This window comes from Pseudophryne corroboree, chromosome 9, assembly GCF_028390025.1.
Source record: "Pseudophryne corroboree isolate aPseCor3 chromosome 9, aPseCor3.hap2, whole genome shotgun sequence".
NCBI lineage: Eukaryota > Metazoa > Chordata > Amphibia > Anura > Myobatrachidae > Pseudophryne > Pseudophryne corroboree.
The window spans coordinates 343,937,793-343,958,972 of NC_086452.1; the positions used below are offsets into that span (position 1 = coordinate 343,937,793).

Genomic DNA, 21,180 nt, shown 5'->3' on the forward strand with positions numbered 1-21,180 from the left:
ATCAGAGCATTCCCTGTGTGTGTGCTGTGTGTCGGTACGTGTGTGTCGACATGTATGAGGACGATGTTGGTGAGGAGGCAGAGCAATTGCCTGTAATGGTGATGTCACTCTCTAGGGAGTCGACACCGGAATGGATGGCTTATTTAGGGAATTACGTGATAATGTCAACAAGCTGCAAGGTCGGTTGACGACATGAGACGGCCGGCAAACCAATTAGTACCTGTCTAGGCGTCTCAAACACCGTCAGGGGCTTTAAAACGCCCATTACCTCAGTCGGTCGACACAGACACGGACACTGACTCCAGTGTCGACGGTGAAGAAACAAACGTATTTTCCATTAGGGCCACACATGTTAAGGGCAATGAAGGAGGTGTTACATATTTCTGATACTACAAGTACCACAAAAAAGGGTATTATGTGGGGTGTGAAAAAACTGCCTGTAGTTTTTCCTGAATCAGATAAATTAAATGAAGTGTGTGATGATGCGTGGGTTTCCCCCGATAGAAAATTAAAGGCGCTCACACGCTTATCAAAACAAGTGGCGTTACCGTCTCCAGATACGGCCGCCCTCAATTAGCCAGCTAAAGGCTGGAAAATATCCTAAAAAGTATATACACACATACTGGTGTTATACTGCGACCAGCGATCGCCTCAGCCTGGATGTGCAGCGCTGGGGTGGCTTGGTCGGATTCCCTGACTGAAAATATTGATACCCTTGACAGGGACAGTATTTTATTGACTATAGAGCATTTAAAGGATGCATTTCTATATATACGAGATGCACAGAGGGATATTTGCACTCTGGCATCAAGAGTAAGTGCGATGTCCATGTCTGCCAGAAGATGTTTATGGACACGACAGTGGTCAGGTGATGCAGATTCCAAACGGCACATGGAAGTATTGCCGTATAAAGGGGAGGAGTTATTTGGGGTCGGTCCATCGGACCTGGTGGCCACGGCAACAGCTGGAAAATCCACCTTTTTACCCCAAGTCACATCTCAGCAGAAAAAGACACCGTCTTTTCAGCCTCAGTACTTTCGTCCCCATAAGGGCAAGCGGCAAAAGGCCAGTCATATCTGCCCAGGGGTAGAGGAACGGAAGAAGACTGCAGCAGGCAGTCCCTTCCCAGGAACAGAAGCCCTCCACCGCTTCTGCCAAGTCCTCAGCATGACGCTGGGGCCGTACAAGCGGACTCTGGTGCGGTGGGGGGGGTCGTCTCAAGAGTTTCAGCGCGCAGTGGGCTCACTCGCAAGTGGACCCCTGGATCCTACAAGTAGTATCCCAGGGGTACAGATTGGAAATTCGAGACGTCTCCCCCTCGCAGGTTCCTGAAGTCTGCTTTACCAACGTCTCCCTCCGACAGGGAGGCAGTATTGGAAACAATTCACAAGCTGTATTCCCAGCAGGTGATAATCAAAGTACCCCTCCTACAACAAGGAAAGGGGTATTATTCCACACTATATTGTGGTACTGAAGCCAGACGGCTCGGTGAGACCTATTCTAAATCTGAAATATTTGAACACTTACATACAAAGGTTCAAATCAAGATGGAGTCACTCAGAGCAGTGATAGCGAACCAGGAAGAAGGGGACTATATGGTGTCCCTGGACATCAAGGATGCTTACCTCCATGTCCCAATTTGCCCTTCTCACCAAGGGTACCTCAGGTTCGTGGTACAAAACTGTCACTATCAGTTTCAGACGCTGCCGTTTGGATTGTCCACGGCACCCCGGGTCTTTACCAAGGTAATGGCCGAAATGATGATTCTTCTTCAAAGAAAAGGCGTCTTAATTATCCCTTACTTGGACGATCTCCTGATAAGGGCAAGGTCCAGAGAACAGTTGGAGGTCGGAGTAGCACTATCTCAAGTAGTTCTACGACAGCACGGGTGGATTCTAAATATTCCAAAATCGCAGCTGTCTCCGACGACACGTCTGCTGTTCCTCGGGATGATTCTGGACACAGTCCAGAAAAAGGTGTTTCTCCCGGTGGAGAAAGCCAGGGAGTTATCCGAGCTAGTCAGGAACCTCCTAAAACCAGGAAAAGTGTCAGAGCATCATTGCACAAGGGTCCTGGGAAAAATGGTGGCTTCTTACGAAGCGATTCCATTCGGCAGATTTCACGCAAGAACTTTTCAGTGGGATCTGCTGGAAAAATGGTCCGGATCGCATCTTCAGATGCATCAGCGGATAACCCTGTCTCCAAGGACAAGGGTGTCTCTTCTGTGGTGGCTGCAGAGTGCTCATCTACTAAAGGGCCACAGATTCGGCATTCAGGACTGGGTCCTGGTGACCACGGATGCCAGCCTGAAAGGCTGGGGAGCAGTCACACAAGGAAAAAATTTCCAGGGAGTGTGATCAAGTCTGGAGACTTCTCTCCACATAAATATACTGGAGCTAAGAGCAATTTACAATGCTCTAAGCTTAGCAAGACCTCTGCTTCAAGGTCAGCCGGTATTGATCCAGTGGGACAACATCACGGCAGTCGCCCACGTAAACAGACAGGGCGGCACAAGAAGCAGGAGGGCAATGACAGAAACTGCAAGGATTCTTCGCTGGGCGGAAAATCATGTGATAGCACTGTCAGCAGTGTTCATTACGGGAGTGGACAACTGGGAAGCAGACTTCCTCAGCACGACCTCCACCCGGGAGAGTGGGGACTTCATCAGGAAGTCTTCCACATGATTGTGAACCGTTGGGAAAGACCAAAGGTGGATATGATGGCGTCCCGCCTGAACAAAAAACTGGACAGGTATTGCGCCAGGTCAAGAGACCCTCAGGCAATAGCTGTGGACGTTCTGGTAACACCGTGGGTGTACCAGTCGGTGTATGTGTTCCCTCCTCTGCTTCTCATACCTAAGGTACTGAGAATTATAAGACGTAGAGGAGTAAGAACTATACTCGTGGCTCCGGATTGGCCAAGAAGGACTTGGTACCCGGAACTTCAAGAGATGCTCACAGAGGACTCATGGCCTCTGCCGCTAAGAAGGGACTTGCTTCAGCAAGTACCATGTCTGTTCCTAGACTTACCGCGGCTGCGTTTGACGGCATGGCGGTTGAACGCCGGATCCTAAGGGAAAAAGGCATTCCGGAAGAGGTCATTCCTACCCTGGTCAAAGCCAGGAAGGAGGTGACCGCACAACATTATCACCACATGTGGCGAAAATATGTTGCGTGGTGTGAGGCCAGGAAGGCCCCACGAAGAAATTTCAACTCGGTCGATTCCTGCATTTCCTGCAAACAGGAGTGTCTATGGGCCTCAAATTGGGGTCCATTAAGGTTCAAATTTCGGCCCTGTCGATTTTCTTCCAGAAAGAATTGGCTTCAGTTCCTGAAGTCCTGAAGTTTGTCAAGGGAGTACTGCATATACAACCCCCTTTTGTGCCTCCAGTGGCACTGTGGGATCTCAACGTAGTTCTGGGATTCCTCAAATCACATTGGTTTAAACCGCTCAAATCTGTGGATTTGAAATATCTCACATGGAAAGTGACCATGATGTTGGCCCTGGCCTCGGCCAGGCGAGTGTCAGAATTGGCGGCCTTGTCTCACAAAAGCCCATATCTGATTGTCCATTCGGACAGGGCAGAGCTGCGGACTCGTCCCCAGTTTCTCCCTAAGGTGGTGTCAGCGTTTCACCTGAACCAGCTTATTGTGGTACCTGCGGCTACTAGGGACTTGGAGGACTCCAAGTTGCTAGATGTTGTCAGGGCCCTGAAAATATAGGTTTCCAGGACGGCTGGAGTCAGGAAAACGGACTTGCTGTTATCCTGTATGCACCCAACAAACTGGGTGCTCTTGCTTCTAAGCAGACGATTGCTAGTTGGATGTGTAGTACAATTCAGCTTGCACATTCTGTGGCAGGCCTGCCACAGCCATAATATGTAAATGCCCATTCCACAAGGAAGGTGGGCTCATCTTGGGCGGCTGCCCGAGGGGTCTCGGCTTTACAACTTTGCCGAGCTGCTACTTGGTCAGGGGCACACCCTGGCTGAGGAGGACCTGGAGTTCTCTCACTCGGTGCTGCAGAGTCATCCGCACTCTCCCGCCCGTTTGGGAGCTTTGGTATTATCCCCATGGTCCTGACGGAGTCCCCAGCATCCACTTAGGACGTCAGAGAAAATAAGAATTTACTTACCGATAATTCTATTTCTCGTAGTCCGTAGTGGATGCTGGGCGCCCATCCCAAGTGCGGATTGTCTGCAATACTTGTACATAGTTATTGTTACAAAAATCGGGTTATTATTGTTGTGAGCCATCTTTTCAGAGGCTCCGCTGTTATCATGCTGTTAACTGGGTTCAGATCACAGGTTGTACAGTGTGATTGGTGTGGCTGGTATGAGTCTTACCCGGGATTCAAAATCCTTCCTTATTGTGTACGCTCGTCCGGGCACAGTATCCTAACTGAGGCTTGGAGGAGGGTCATAGGGGGAGGAGCCAGTGCACACCACCTGATCCTAAAGCTTTTACTTTTGTGCCCTGTCTCCTGCGGAGCCGCTATTCCCCATGGTCCTGACGGAGTCCCCAGCATCCACTACGGACTACGAGAAATAGAATTATCGGTAAGTAAATTCTTATTTTTACAAGAGTGTCCGGAAAAAAACAGGCGGGATCTGGCATTTTCAGGGAGGGTGTCTGACATCAGCTCCGGCCCCGATCAGCAGTGTCACATCGCAGCGGCTGAGTAAATCCTGGGCTGAGCAGAGACTGCACAAATTGATGTTTGTGCAGCTCTGCTCATGAAGCGAACGCACACTTGCACAGCATTTTCCCCTCCCCCAGTAGGCGGCGACTATCTGATCGCAGGGGAGCTAAAAACGCAGCCCTGCGATCAGGTCTGAATTACCCCCTATGTGTGCTGTGTACACACTGGCCCTCATTCCGAGTTGTTCGCTCGCTAGCTGCTTTTAGCAGCATTGCACACACTAGGCCGCCGCCCTCTGGGAGTGTATCTTAACATAGCAGAAGTGCGAACGAAAGAGTAGCAAAACTGCTACTAAATAATTCTTTGCAGTTTCTGAGTAGCTCCGGACTTACTCCTAAACTGTGATCACCTCAGTCCGTTTAGTTCCTGGTTTGATGTCACAAACACGCCCTGCGTTCGGCCAGCCACTCCCCCGTTTCCCCAGCCACTCCTGCGTTTTTTCCTGACACGCCTGCGTTTTTTTTGCAAACGCCGGGAAAACGGTGAGTTGCCGCCCAGAAACACCCCTTTCCTGTCAGTCACACACCGATCAGCAGTGCGACTGAAAAGCGCCGCTGAAGCCACAGCAAAACTGCTAAGTTTTTAGTAAAATAACTAAGCGCATGCGCTCTGCGCTCTGCGTACCATGCGCATGCACAGTTAGCAACAAATCGCAGCATAGCGAAAATCGGCAACGAGCGAACAACTCGGAATGACCCCCACTGTGCTATAATCAGAACCTGCAGCCAGGAATCTGCTATTAATGTACATGTATTATAGCTAGACACACCAGCACTGGCATAACAATAGGGGTCTCCACAGTATTGCCTTCCCGCTGGTAACTATAAGTGTGCTTATTCCTTTCTGTGCCGGTCAGCCTGCTCTCCCTGGTGCACCAGGAGTTGGTGGGAGCAGTACTGGGGGCATAAGGCACCTGCTCAGATTATGCTTTGTGACACTGTGTATTTTGGCCAGTAATTACAGTCTTGACAGCCTTATACTTTATATTTAGCAGTTTTTCTTATTTCTTCTTTGTTTTATTATTGTTACTCTAAAGTTAAAGTGGATCTGTCACCTACACTGATTAGACACAGCCAGTGTGTGAGATGAAGAACTAGTCATTCTCTTAATGCACTTGGGATTAGTTGCATTGCAGAGACAAGTCCCTAGTGAATTACTAGGCTGCTTAGACTGGATAGTAGTATAGCGCACAAAGGGGGTAATTCAGATCTGATAGCAGCAGCAATTTGTTAGCAGTTGGGGAAAACCATGTGCACTGCAGGTGGGGCAGATATAACAGTTGCAGAGAGAGTTAGATGTGGGTGGGTTATATTGTTTCTGTGCAGGGTAAATACTGGCGGTTTTATTTTTACACTGCAATTTAGATTTCAGTTTGAACACACCCCACCCAAATCTAATTCTCTCTGCACATGTTATATCTGCCCCCCCCCCCCCCCCCCCCCGCAGTGCCCATGGGGGTAATTCCAAGTTGATCGCAGCAGGATTTTTGTTAGCAATTGGGCAAAACCATGTGCACTGCAGGGGAGGCAGATATAACATGTGCAGAGAGAGTTAGATTTGGGTGGGGTGTGTTCAATCTAAAATGTAAATTGCAGTGTAAAAATAAAGCAGCCAGTATTTACCCTGCACAGAAACAAAATAACCCACCCAAATCTAACTCTTTCTGCACATGTTATATCTGCCCCCCCTGCAGTGCACATGGTTTTGCCCAATTGCTATCAAAAATCCTGCTGCGATCAACTTGGAATTACCCCCATGGTTTTGCCCATTAGCTAACAAATTTGCTGCTGCGATCAGATCTGTATAAAGGCCCGTACACACTGCTCGATGTATCGGCCGTTCTCTTGAACGGCCGATACATCGCGGGACCGTCGGCCAGTGTGTACGGGCGATACGTCTGTGAACTCCGTCGTTCACAGACGTATCGCGTCGGCCGCGCAGCACAGCCGACAGCCAATATATCTAACGATATATTGGCGCGTCGCTGTGTGTGTACGGGGCGGTCGTCCAACCGCCCGTACACATGATGCGGCGGCCGGCGGTGATTGACAGGTGAACTGGGCGGGCGCGAGCGCTCGCCCGCCAGGTTCATGACGTCAGTCCCCCGACGGATCGGGCTGTGTGTATGCACAGCACACTGCCCGATCCGTACATAGATATATCTGCAGATCAATTGATCTGCAGATATATCTAATAGTGTGTACCCACCTTTAGGCCCAAAGTGTCACTTTCACAAGTTCTATACGTACAAGTCACGTGCTGCAACTCTGAGTTCAATGTAGTTTGTCTGGTGTTTTCTCATGTGTACCTACAATCTTTCTTATGTATTCAAGGTGCTTCGGGGTAGATGTGTTAAACATCGATATGGGGGAGAAGTGGTATCAGCGCACTTTATGTGCACTGATACCGCTTATCCCCATGTGTGACAGCGGCGGTGCATGCAAGGTGATAGGGGCGCTATGTGTCCCTGTCCAAATCGGCTCTGCTGTCTACAAGATTGCATGCCGACGTGGCAGGCAATGTATGAACGGTCAAAAGCATTTCGACAGCTGCAGGTGTCGTTGCCTGTACAGCATAGCAGGGACAACGCTGCCAGCTCCAGGATACATGTGAGATCTTGTGAGACTTGCAAGATCTTGCGCATGCCCAGGGGAGCCGGCTGGATGGGGAGGGACACAGTGCTGATGCGCTCCGTGCGCCGACAGACATTGCCGGAGGGGGACATTTTCACTCCCCCTCATCGGCAGCTGAGATGTTATTACATCTCGGCGCTAGTGCATCTCACTTCGCCTTGTTAAAGAGTTGTGCGGCGGGGCAGGGCCTGACATGCGGGGCGGACTAGCCCTGTGCTGGGCGTCCCCCCGCATGTCAGGGAAGCTGATCTTAGATGTGCTGAATTTAGAACATCTACGATCAGGTCTGAATTAGGCCCTTTAAGTATGTTGATATTGTAAACTGAATCCAGAACTCACAATGTACTTTTGGATGGAGTTTACTATATCAAGATATCAGAAGATATGTTTAAAGCGGCATAATATGAAAGATACTTCTCCCTCTCATATCCCTTTTCATGTGATTGTCTAAAGGATCTTATGTTGCGCCATGGCTGGAGGACTGGAGCCATCGTCCCTGAGTTAGAGACTGAAATTCGAATCATAAATACTCAGCAGTACATGCATTCACTTACCTGGCAACAGGCCCTCACTGGACTGCTGGAGAGGATGCAGGTTAGACTTGTCATTTATCTATCCTCATGTCTACTGCCTAGCTACTACCCTTTATTCCTCCCTGTCATTCATCCCACCACACATCAATTCCCTCTCCCAAACCTGCTGCTTCCATTTTTGCAACATTGTCAGGACTAAACCCTACCTCACTCTTGATGCCACCAAAACTCTTATCCATTCCCTCAGGATCCCACCTCTCCTCACTTCAGTTCATCCTCACAGCAGAGGATAGACTGCTTTTGCTCTCTCGCTGCTCTGCTTCTGTCTCTTATCTCTGCCAATCTCCAAACATTAGCTTGCCATCCCCTTTTGAATTGAATTAAAACTTCACCCTCACCTACAAAGCCCTCAGCCTCCCCTCCCCACTCACAATTTCTACCCAGGACCAGTGCAACCTTCTTGGCAGAGTATGCAAAGCAGGGAAGTGCCAGGCAGAAGATGCGCTCTCCTGCCATGGGAGGAAGCGCTGCATGCAACTGCTCTTTCTCTGACGTCCTAGTGGATGCTGGGAACTCCGTAAGGACCATGGGGAATAGCGGCTCCGCAGGAGACTGGGCACAAATAAAGAAAGCTTTAGGACTACCTGGTGTGCACTGGCTCCTCCCTCTATGACCCTCCTCCAGACCTCAGTTAGAATCTTGTGCCCGGCTGAGCTGGATGCACACTTGCGGCTCTCCTGAGCTCCTAGAAAAGAAAGTATATTTTAGGTTTTTTATTTTCAGTGAGATCTGCTGGCAACAGACTCACTGCTACGAGGGACTAAGGGGAGAAGAAGCGAACCTACCTGCTTGCAGCTAGCTTGGGCTTCTTAGGCTACTGGACACCATTAGCTCCAGAGGGATCGAACACAGGGCCCGACCTCGATCGTCCGGTCCTGGAGCCGCGCCGCCGTCCCCCTTACAGAGCCAGAAGCATGAAGACGGTCCTGAAAATCGGCGGCAGAAGACTTCGGTCTTCAACAAGGTAGCGCACAGCACTGCAGCTGTGCGCCATTGCTCCTCATGCACACCTCACACTCCGGTCACTGATGGGTGCAGGGCGCTGGGGGGGGGGGGGGCGCCCTGAGCAGCAATATTAACACCTTGGCTGGCAAAATAATCACAATATATAGTCCCAGAGGCTATATATGTGAAAAATACCCCTGCCAGGATCCATAAAAGAGCGGGAGAAAGTCAGACGAAAAAGGGGCGGGGCTATCTCCCTCAGCACACTGGCGCCATTTTCTCTTCACAGTGCAGCTGGAAGACAGCTCCCCAGGCTCTCCCCTGTAGTTTTCAAGCTCAAAGGGTTAAAAAGAGAGGGGGGACACTAAATTTAGGCGCAAATCTGTGTATTATAGCAGCTATAAGGGAAAATCACTGTGGGTAGTGTGAATCCCTGCATTATATAGCGCTCTGGTGTGTGCTGGCATACTCTCTCTCTGTCTCCCCAAAGGACTTTGTGGGGTCCTGTCCTCAGTCAGAGCATTCCCTGTGTGTGTGCGGTGTGTCGGTACGGCTGTGTCGACATGGTTGATGAGGAGGCTTATGTGGAGGCGGAGCAGATGCCGATAAATGTGATGTCGCCCCCTGTGGGACCGACACCAGAGTGGATGGATAGGTGGAAGGTATTAACCGACAGTGTCAACTCCTTACATAAAAGGCTGGATGACGTAACAGCTGTGGGACAGCCGGCTTCTCAGCCCGCGCCTGCCCAGGCGTCTCAAAGGCCATCAGGGGCTCAAAAACGCCTGCTACCTCAAATGGCAGACACAGATGTCGACACGGAGTCTGACTCCAGTGTCGACGAGGTTGAGACATATACACAATCCACTAGGAACATCCGTTGCATGATCTCGGCAATGAAAAATGTGTTACACATTTCTGCAATTAACCCAGGTACCACAAAAAAGGGGTTTTATGTTTGGGGAGAAAAAGCAGACAGTGTTTTGTTCCCCCATCAGATGAGTGAATGAAGTGTGTGAAGAAGCGTGGGTTCCCCCGATAAGAAACTGGTAATTTCTAAAAAGTTACTGATGGCGTACCCTTTCCCGCCAGAGGATAGGTCACGTTGGGAGATATCCCCTAGGGTGGATAAGGCGCTCACACGTTTGTCAAAAAAAGGTGGCACTGCCGTCTTAGAATACGGCCACTTTGAAGGAGCCTGCTGATAAAAAGCAGGAGGCTATCCTGAAGTCTGTATATACACACTCAGGTACTATACTGAGACCTGCAATTGCCTCAGCATGGATAGTGCTGCTGCAGCGTGGTCTATTACCCTGTCAGGACAGGGATACTATTTGCTAACCATAGAGCATAATAAAGATGTCGTCTTATATATGAGGGATGCACAGAGGGATATTTGCATGCTGGCATCCAGAATTAATGCAATGTCCATTCTGCCAGGAGGGTATTAGGGACCCGGCAGTGGATAGGCGATGCTGACTTTAGAAGGCACATGAAGATTCTGCCTTATAAGGGTGAGGTATTGTTTGGGGATGGTCTCTGGGACCTCGTATCCACAGCAACAGCTGGGAAGGAAAAAATTTACCTCAAGTTTCCTCACAGCCTAAGAAAGCACCGTATTATAAGGTACAGTCCTTTCGGCTTCAGAAAAGCAAGCGGGTTAAAGGCGCTTCCTTTCTGCACAGAGACAAGTGAAGAGGGAAAAAGCTGCACCAGACAGCCAGTTCCCAGGATCAAAAATCTTCTCCCGCTTCCTCTGAGTCCACCGCATGACGCTGGGGCTCCACAGGTGGAGCCAGGTGCGGTGGGGGCGCGTCTCGGGAACTTCAGCGACCAGTGGGCTCGCTCACAGGTGGATCCCTGGTTCTGCAAGTAGTATCACAGGGATACAAGCTGGAGTTTCGGAGCGACTCCCCCTCGCCGTTACCTCAAATCAGCCTTGCCTGCTGCCCTCGAGGAGAGGTAGTTCTGGCGGCAATTCACAAGCTGTACTTCCAGCAGGTGATAATCACGGTACCCCTCCTTCAACAAGGCCGGGGTTACTATTCCACAATGTTTGTGGTACCGAAACCAGACGGTTCGGTGAGACCCATTCTAAAATTGGAATCCTTGAACACTTATATACGAAGGTTCAAGTTCAAAATGGAATCGCTCAGGGCGGTTATTGAAAGCCTGGACGAAGGGGATTACATGGTATCACTGGACATCAAGGATGCTTACCTGCATGTCCCCATTTACCCTCCTCACCAGGAGTACCTCAAAATTGTGGTACAGGACTGTCATTACCAATTCCAGACGTTGCCGTTGGTCTGTCCCCGGCACCAAGGGTATTTACCAAGGTAATGGCCGAAATGATGTTACTCCTTCGAAAAAAGGGAGTTATAATTATCCCGTACTTGGACGATCTCCTTATAAAGGCGAGGTCCAGGGAGCAGTTGTTCGTCGGAGTAGCACTATCTCGGGAAGTGCTACAACAGCACGGCTGGATTCTGAATAGTCCAAAGTCGCAGCTGGTTCCTATGACGCGTCTACTGTTCCTGGGTATGGTTCTGGACACAGAACAGGAAAAAGGGTTTCTCCCGGAGGAGAAGGCCAAGGAGTTGTCATCTCTAGTCAGAGACCTCCTAATACAAATACAGGTGTCGGTGCATCAATGCACGCGAGTCCTGGGAAAGATGGTAGCTTCTTACGAAGAAATTCCATTCGGTAGGTTCCACGCAAGGATCTTCCAGTGGGATCTGTTGGACAAGTGGTCCGGGTCGCATCTTCAGATGCCTCGGCTGATAACCCTGTCTCCAAGGGCCAGGGTGTCGCTGTTGTGGTGGCTGCAGAGTGCTCATCTTCTAGAGGGCCGCAGATTCGGCATACAGGACTGGGTCCTGGTGACCGCAGATGCCAGCCTTCGAGGCTGGGGGGCAGTCACACAGGGAAGAAACTTCCAAGGACTATGGTCAAGTCAGGAGACTTCCCTACACATAAATATTCTGGGACTAAGGGCCATTCACAATGGCGTAAGTCAGGCTAGACCCCTGCTTCAACACCAGCCGGTGCTGATCCAGTCAGACAACATCACGGCGGTCGCCCATGTAAACCAGCAGGGCGGCACAAGAAGCAGGATGGTGATGGCAGAAGCCACAAGGATTTTCCGATGGGCGGAAACTCATGTGTTAGCACTGTCAGCAGTGTTCATTCCCGGAGTGGACAACTGGGAAGCAGACTTTCTCAGCAGGCACGACCTCCACCCGGGAGAGTGGGGACTTCATCCAGAAGTCTTCAAAATGATTGTACACCATTGGGAAAGGCCACAGGTGGACATGATGGCGTCCCGCCTCAACAAAAAGCTAAAAAGATATTGCGCCAGGTCAAGGGACCCTCAGGCGATAGCTGTGGACGCTCTGGTAACACAGTGGGTGTACCAGTCGGTGTATGTGTTCCTTCCTTTGCCTCTCATACCCAAGGTATTGAGAATACTAAGAAGGAGAGGAGTAAGAACTATACTCGTGGTTCCGGATTGGCCAAGAAGAGTTTGGTACCCAGAACTTTAAGAAATGATCTCAGAGGACCCATGGCCTCTGCCGCTCAGACAGGACCTGCTGCAGCAGGGGCCCTGCCTGTTCCAAGACTTACCACGGCTGTGTTTGACGGCATGGCGGTTGAACACCGGATCCTAAAGGAAAAAGGCATTCCGGAGGAAGTCATTCCTACGCTGATTAAGGCTAGGAAAGATGTGATCGCAAAATATTATCACCGCATATGGCAAAAATATGTTGCTTGGTGTGAGGCCAGGAAGGCCCCAACGGAGGAATTTCAACTGGGTCGATTTCTGCACTTCCTACAGTCAGGAGTGACTACGGGCCTAAAATTGGGTTACATTAAGGTCCAGATTTCGGCTCTGTACATTTTCTTCCAAAAAGAACTGGCTTCACTGCCTGAAGTTCAGACTTTTGTTAAGGGAGTGCTGCATATTCAGCCCCCGTTTGTGCCTCTAGTGGCACCGTGGGATCTGGTGTTGGATTTCCTGAAGGCGCATTGGGTTGAGCCACTTAAATCCGTAGAGCTAAAATACCTCACGTGGAAAGTGGTCATGCTGTTTGCCTTGGCGTCGGCCAGGCGTGTATCAGAATTGGCGGTTTTGTCATGCAAAAGCCCTTCTCTGATTTTCATATGGATAGGGCGGAATTGAGGACTCGTTCCCAATTCCTTCCTAAGGTGGTATCAGCTTTTCATGTGAACCAACCTATTGTGGTGCCTGTGGCTACGTGGGACTTGGAGGACTCCAAGTTACTGGACGTAGTCAGGGCCCGGAAAATATATGTTTCCAGGACGGCTGGAGTCAGGAAAACTGACTCGCTATTTATCCTGAGGGGTCTCGGCTTTACAACTTTGCCGAGCTGTTACTTGGTGGGGTTCAAACATTTTTGCAAAAGTATACAAGTTTGATACCCTGGCTGAGGAGAACCTTGAGTTTGCTCATTCGGTGCTGCAGAGTCATCCGCACTCTCCCGCCCGTTTGGGAGCTTTGGTATAATCCCCATGGTCCTTACGGAGTTCCCAGCATCCACTAGGACGTCAGAGAAAATAAGATTTTACTCACCGGTAAATCTATTTCTCGTAGTCCGTAGTGGATGCTGGGCGCCCGTCCCAAGTGCGGATTGTCTGCAATACTTGTATATAGTTATTGCCTAACTAAAGGGTTATTGTTATGAGCCATCTGTTAGTGAGGTTTAGATATATTTCATACTGTTAACTGGGTATAATATCACGAGTTATACGGTGTGATTGGTGTGGCTGGTATGAGTCTTACCCGGGATTCCAAATCCTTTCCTTATTGTGTCAGCTCTTCCGGGCACAGTATCCTAACTGAGGTCTGGAGGAGGGTCATAGAGGGAGGAGCCAGTGCACACCAGGTAGTCCTAAAGCTTTCTTTAGTTGTGCCCAGTCTCCTGCGGAGCCGCTATTCCCCATGGTCCTTACGGAGTTCCCAGCATCCACTACGGACTACGAGAAATAGATTTACCGGTGAGTAAAATCTTATTATAAACTATAAGGGTATACTTTACTAATGTTTAAACTTTAGATCTCTTGGGCGGTGGAGGCCCTTTCTGCCCAAATCGGACACCTGGATCGAAGTTCCTGGATACTGAACACAACCATCCATAGCAAATCCAGTTATAAAGATCAAGATGTGTCGCACTTCCCAACCTTTTTATCCCCTTTGCGATTACGGGTAGTATCTCCCCAGAAATGTATGCAAACTATATAGCATCCATACATTGATGCGGTAAGGGGCTGTATTGCTCCATTTAAGAATATCATTAAATAATGAAAAATTAAATACATCTGTTTGTTTTCGAGGCCACTGTTATGACTTAGGCCCAATAAGAACTCATCGACGCATGTCAGTATGAACAGAATCCATGAGAACAGGCAAAATGTTCTCTTAATATCCTACAACATGAAAACTGGTTACACCCCTGAAAACCAGTTCACACTTCTGCCTCCAGAACTTATTCCACACCTCATTCACACCATCAGTAAGTCAATGAAGCCTCAAGTACTTCAAATGTTTTTTAAAAATGTACTTACTCATGAAAGCCTGTCAGTCCACTTCCTCTATTAGCCCACAGCTCCTACACCAACATACTCACACACTCACCCTTTCTGCAGCGGGGTACACACGAGTTCCACAGGGATAACATCGGGGTGTAGAGTAGGATCTTGATCCGAGGCACCAACAGGCTAAAAGCTTTGACTGTTCCCAGAATGCACAGCGCCGCCTACTCTATAACCCCGCCTCCGTGCACAGGAGCTCAGTTTGTAAGTTGGTGCCCAGCAGGCAGGTCACTAACAGGGGGGACATCTAGCCCTGAAAAGAGCTTTTATAAGTAGAAATAGAAGACTTCAAGGGCTGCAGCATAGGCACTCACAGTGCTAGATGTCATTCTGTCATTCTGACATCTCATGCTGCAGCTCCTTCATCTCCCATCAGCAGCGCTGTATACGCCCGCGCCCTGGTTGCCGGGTACTTACAGCGGAGGGCTCCTGCGCTGCCTAGCACACACACACCTGCCGCTGCTCTCCGGGATCGCATGGCCGCACCAAGGGAGTAGGTAAGAAGGTCCCCCAGGCGGGACCCGCTGCAAACCGCGATCCGGCGCGGCCTTTGGGTGATGAGCCACGCGCGCTGGCGTGGACACTGTGGTAGTACAGGGATCCCATTATACCACTAGGGCAAGGGCACAGGTCGGATTACATTATTAATCCATTTTACAAGGCCCGCAGTACCAGGTGGTGAAGTCCAGCAAGGGGATAAGGCTCTGGCCTGTAGCCCCTCCCTCAGCCCCAGCGCCATTTACTGAAATGTTCCCGTCCTGGAGCTGCATATTTCTCTCTCTCCCTCACTTCCTGCCAGTGTTTGGCGCCATCACTACATACTGAGCTGATTCCGGGACTGCATGGGCAATGTCTCCTCTGTAAAGCCGCCTGCATCATCAGTGCTGTGCATTTACAGGACACTTAAGTATTCTACATGTCTTTAGACAGTGTTAGTTAAGAAACAGTGCATTACTGCAGGGTTATTTAGTGCAAGTACCCTGTGATATACATCCAGTCTTTACTGTGCATTGATATATCTATAAGCCTATATAGCTTTTACTTGGTGTTACTTAGTATTGCTAGTCAGGTATTTTATCTGCTGATATTGGCCCTCATTCCGAGATGGTCGTAGCTGTGCTAAATTTAGCACAGCTACGATCATTCACACTGACATGCAGAGGGACGCCCAGCATAGGGCTAGTCTGCCCCGCATGTCAGTGCCGGCCCCCTACCCCTGCAGAAGTGCGAAGGCATTGCACAGCGGCAATGCCTTTGCACTTCAAGAGTAGCTCCCGACCAGCGCAGCTTTAGCGTGCTGGCCGGGAGCTACTTGTTGCTCCCGGGCCCACAGCAGCTGCATATGACATCACGCAGCCGCTGCAGGCCACTCCCCGCACGGTCCGGCCACGCCTGCATTGGCCGGACTGCGCTCACGAAAACGGCGGCCGCTGTTCCGCCCCCTCCCGCCCAGCGACCGCCTCTGCCTGTCAATCAGTCAGAGGCGATTGCAGCCCAGCTATGGCCTTCTGGCATGCGCCGGCGCACTACACCCCGATGTTATCCCTGTGGAACCCAGTGTATATCGCAGAAAGAGATTTAACATAGGTAAGTCCTTATCATAAATCTCCTTTTTGTGTTGCACCTCTCTAGCCTTGGATAGAAAGATGTTACAAGTAATGCGAACCTACTTTGTTTTCTTGCCTGCTTCCATCTCATCCACCTTAGCATCCTTGTCCTTCCTCATGGTTTCTCTGTCACCTATTATTATGTCTTATGCACTGTACTATGCTCAAGCACTTAGGTTGTCTTATGCTGCTTCCATTATCTCCTTCTGTTTGCATTTTCTGTCTTCTGTGTTGTATGTGCTAAATTCCCCCTTTGTACACCGCTGCAGACTATTGTAGCTTCTTATAAATAAATGCTATTTATATTACAGTAAAATCAATGATTATTGTCTCTATCATGCACTCAATCTGTATCTCTATGAAGTAATGCATATATTCTGATGTTTGCATAGTAAGGCTGAAGGTGTGTTCTTTGTACATAATCTATACCCTGTATTTACTGTTTTCAGGTTAAATGTAGCATTTTTGTCCCCTTGTCAGTAATACAGAAGAAGAAAAGAGGAAATATATATAGGTGGTCATTCCGAGTTGTTCGCTGCTTTTAGCAGCTTTGCACACGCTAAGCCGCCGCCTACTGGGAGTGAATCTTAGCTTAGCAAAATTGCGAACGAAAGATTAGCAGAATTGCGAATAGACACTTCTTAGCAGTTTCTGAGTAGCTCCAAACTTACTCGGCATCTGCGATCAGTTCAGTGCTTGTCGTTCCTGGTTTGACGTCACAAACACACCCAGCGTTCGCCCAGACACTCCTCCGTTTCTCCAGCCACTCCCGCGTTTTTCCCGGAAACGGTAGCGTTTCTTCACACACACCCATAAAACGGCAAGTTTCCGCCCAGAAACACCCACTTCCTGTCAATCACATTACGATCACCAGAACGAAGAAAAACCCTCGTAATGCCGTGAGTAAAATTCCTAACTGCATAGCAAATTTACTTGGCGCAGTCGCACTGCGGACATTGCGCATGCGCATTAGCGACTAATCGCTCCGTTGCGATAGAAAAATAACGAGCGAACAACTCGGAATGACCCCCATAGTGCACTCAGGAAATAATTGGAAACATGAAAACTTATATTTTATTGATTTCATTACAATTATTGCTTTGAGTGTAATTTAAAATCATAAAAGGTGAAATCTTAAGATGAAAGATTCAACAATGTAGTGAAAAGAAATATAATAATGGAGAGATGTACCAAAGCTTGGCGAGAGATAAAGTACCAATCAACTGCCATGTTACAGGCTGTGTTTGAAAACTGACAGGAGCTGATTGGTCAGTACTTTATCTCTCTCTACTTTATCACACTCCAAGTGTTGGTAAATATCCCCCAATCACATGACAACTAAGTGCTCTGAGTCAATATCCCTGTATGTTACCAATAGAAGGTGATTGAACTTATCATTGTAGATGTATCAAGATGCTGAATCAAAACAAGTTCTTATGGAGTGGATGAAAGAGCGTCAAGAATTGAGGTGAGAACAGACAGGGCACTGTACGTAAGGCTGAATAAACATTATAGGCATCATGCACAGTTGACAAATGATCATTTTATTACATCTTCAGAGGTGCTATAAAACAATTGTCACCAATATGACAAGCTCTAGTCACCTAGTTGGAATTTGGTGGCTGAATTGTCATACTGTAAATAGTTATGTGAAAAGGGCTTTCTACATTGTTTAATATGCAGTAATTGCGTGTATCACAGAATACAGTGCCAGGGGATAACTCAGAGAAGCATATGGACTCCCAGTACAACATGTAGTTATAACATGGATGAGAAACATTAAACTGCTTCAAATAATCATTTCATTCAATTAATATCATATAATAATAGAATACAATGTCAAGAAGTTCCAGTTTTTTAACCAACCCATCTGTAATTCCAGGTCTATTACAAAGAATCTATTTAATCCACAGTTTGGCAGCATTTTTAGAACTTTCCACAACCCATCGTTCTTCTCCCGGAGGCTGATCAGGTTCTCTGACATTTACATGGCTTCCATCAGTTGCCTTTTAAACTACGATATCAACTTTACGTTCTATCCCCGACGTACCCCACTGCAGCACGAGGCCCCGTTATGGATGGACCAGCTCTGCACTGGCTGTATGAAGACCCCTTTTCTTGATGAGATGGTTCATATCCGATAGTAATCTCTTAGTGTTCTAGATTTACTTTGTAGCCTGGCAGAGTCATGTCCATTATATGCATGCATAAGAATGTGGTGAGGGCATTTGTAGGAAGATGAGTGAAAAAGTTATTCTACATTTTTCCGATGTAGGAAAACGATGTAGAAGGCTTAATATGTATTTTTAGAAATGTGCAGGTTTTCTGTATTGGGAAGAATGAACTAAACAGGTGGGAAGAAGGTTTTTTTATTCCTTTTATGGTTCCCTTTGCTAAAGACAATGAGTGGGACTACTATCATGAAATCATCCACAAATCCTCGTTTTCACAGATTTCATGAATCCATTGGCACATCATTGTGCCTGTGTGACTGCAGTGTGGAATGTGCCATTCAGAGCCAACGCAACACGCTCAGCAAGGGTATGCAATGCAGGGAGGCGCATGGCTGAGGAGGCGCTCTCCCTGCTCTGCAACCCTGCTGATGTTGCTGACGGCTGCCGCTGCGCCTGTCCTACTGTGTGACAAGCAGCGGCGCCGTCAGCGGGAAGTGCAGCATCGGCTCTCAGGGTCAGGTCCCTCTGACGCCCTCTCTTAACCGCCGTAACCCCCTGCTGGAGCACTACTGTTGGGAGAACTGCTTGTGGAGGAGGCTGGAGATGCTGACACAGGCGGAGTGTAGCAGTTCCTTCCGACCAAGGCAGCTGAGAGTGTCCGTCCCGCCCCCACTCGTCCTCCTGCTCAAAAACTGCTGGCAGAACAGGACATGGCTGATGAACGTTCAGGTAAATTCAAAGCAGAGGCACTGTAGCATGCGGAGCTGTGTTTGCTGAGTGTCCCTGCTGAGCTTCAATGGGGCAGAGTGCAGCGGACTCTCTCCGGAGAGCAGTCCAGGTAAAGAAAATAATTATGAGCTGGTTGGGTGCATAGAGCATTATGGGACCAGTTCCTAGTGCTGGGTGAGCTTTTAGAATAGATTTTACATTTTGGTCTGCATATTACAAAAAAGATTCTTTGGTGTTATCTAGGGCCCCGTTTTATCTGTTGTTCACCTAGGTGTTTGGGTTGGGGCTGAAATGCCGGCGTGCGGGGTGCCGACAGTCAGAATACCGACCATGGCATCTCGTTGTTTAGAATCCCAATGGGTCAGGAAGCAGCCTAACCCTAACACCCCCTCCCCCTTCACAGCCTAACCCTAACCCCCTCCCCTCCCCGCAGCCTAAACCTAACTCCCCCTCCCCACAGCCTAAACCTAACCCTACCCGATGGTGTCTAACCCTATCCCCCTCCCTGAAGCCTAAACCTAACCTCCTTTCCCGCAGCCTAACCCTAACCTCCCCAGTGGTGTCTAGCCCTATCCCCCCTACCCGCAGCCTAAACCTACCCACAGCCTAACCGGTACCATCTCCCCAAAGCCTAAACCTGACCTCCCGTGGCTTACCTCTAAGACATCCCGGCAAACAGTCAACCAGTGCAGTACGCACTGTCCCTTATTACGTAATGGAGGGAGGGCGCAAATTTATTGTTTGCAGGAGGGCGCCAAACACCTTAGCACCGGCCCTGGTGCCATTGTACTGTAACATTCACATGGTACTTGCATGTATTCAGCAACCATCAAGCTTTGACCTAATTAATTTGCACACTACTGTATTTGCTGCTGTTTGCATGCCTTATATTATAGGGGTACATGGATCAAATGGTGATAACATTTCTATGTTTTTGACAAAAAGTGGTTTTTATCACTTCCATAAAATGTATTAATAGGCTGATCAGAAGAAATCTCCAGCGGCCCCTTCAGCTTGTATCAATAGTAATGAAGGCTATAGAGGTTAGGAGTCATGGGGCACTTACCGAACGATGACAATCTGTCATATGAAGATGGCGCTATGTGTTACTTACCAGTCCTGCCATCACTACCCTACATACGTATTTGCAAATGTGCCCACAGTCTAGAATATCTTGTGGTTTTCTCACACATGTGCATTGCATCCACCAACAGCAGAACCATATCAGGCAGGACAGGGGATGCTGGGAGAGGGTTAGCTGGGGTAACATCTTCGGTGACTCTTGCTGCACTAACTAGTGATGCAGGATGTCTCTTAGCACTGAGAATATACATATCCCCCCTACTCACTGCTAAACAATCAACAGAGGAGGGGGATACTGTAGACAAGATATATAAAGATATGGCCCGTTATTTAAATGTAGGTAGGGATATTTTACTTATTTTATTCCAGATTATGAGGGTTAAACACTTACGTGGAAAACCTACATCCTTCAGCACTGTGAGTACTAGATCCCATCCTAATATTGCTGATCTCTAACAGATTAAACATTTTAATGTTTATGTAATACTAAATTATTGAGGAAGTCATTCATTTTCCTAAGAATGGTTTGTACCCCGCTGCAGATGCACAGATGTGTTCTCCTACATCGAGGGGTAAAATTACTAAAGCTTCTAAAAGTGAAATAGCAACCAATAAGATTCTTTCTATCATTTATTATTTATCTCTATTACATCCTAGAAAATGATAGACATAATCTTACTGGTTGCTATGGGTAACATCACCTCTTTCTCTAACGTCCTAAGTGGATGCTGGGGACTCCGTAAGGACCATGGGGAATAGCGGCTCCGCAGGAGACTGGGCACATCTAAAGAAAGCTTTAGGACTATGTGGTGTGCACTGGCTCCTCCCCCTATGACCCTCCTCCAAGCCTCAGTTAGATCTCTGTGCCCGAACGAGAAGGGTGCACACTAGGGGCTCTCCTGAGCTTCTTAGTGAAAGTTTTAGTTTAGGTTTTTTATTTTCAGTGAGACCTGCTGGCAACAGGCTCACTGCATCGAGGGACTAAGGGGAGAAGAAGCGAACTCACCTGCGTGCAGAGTGGATTGGGCTTCTTAGGCTACTGGACATTAGCTCCAGAGGGACGATCACAGGCCCAGCCTGGATGGGTCCCAGAGCCGCGCCG

The 21,180-nt window shown here is 48.6% G+C and overlaps 1 protein-coding gene across 1 annotated transcript in view; it reads left to right on the plus strand.

Moving 5' to 3' along the window:
- The window catches only part of NT5DC2 (5'-nucleotidase domain containing 2), a 180,479-nt gene extending 159,654 nt beyond the window's left edge, over positions 1–20,825 (plus strand). Inside the window, exons 12-14 of the mRNA XM_063940631.1 lie at positions 7,788–7,928; positions 17,496–17,560; positions 17,975–20,825. Coding sequence (XP_063796701.1) covers positions 7,788–7,928; positions 17,496–17,560; positions 17,975–18,236 — 468 coding nt within the window. The 3' untranslated portion in view covers positions 18,237–20,825. The remainder of the gene's footprint in view (positions 1–7,787; positions 7,929–17,495; positions 17,561–17,974) is intronic.
- The last annotated feature ends 355 nt before the right edge of the window (positions 20,826–21,180 follow it).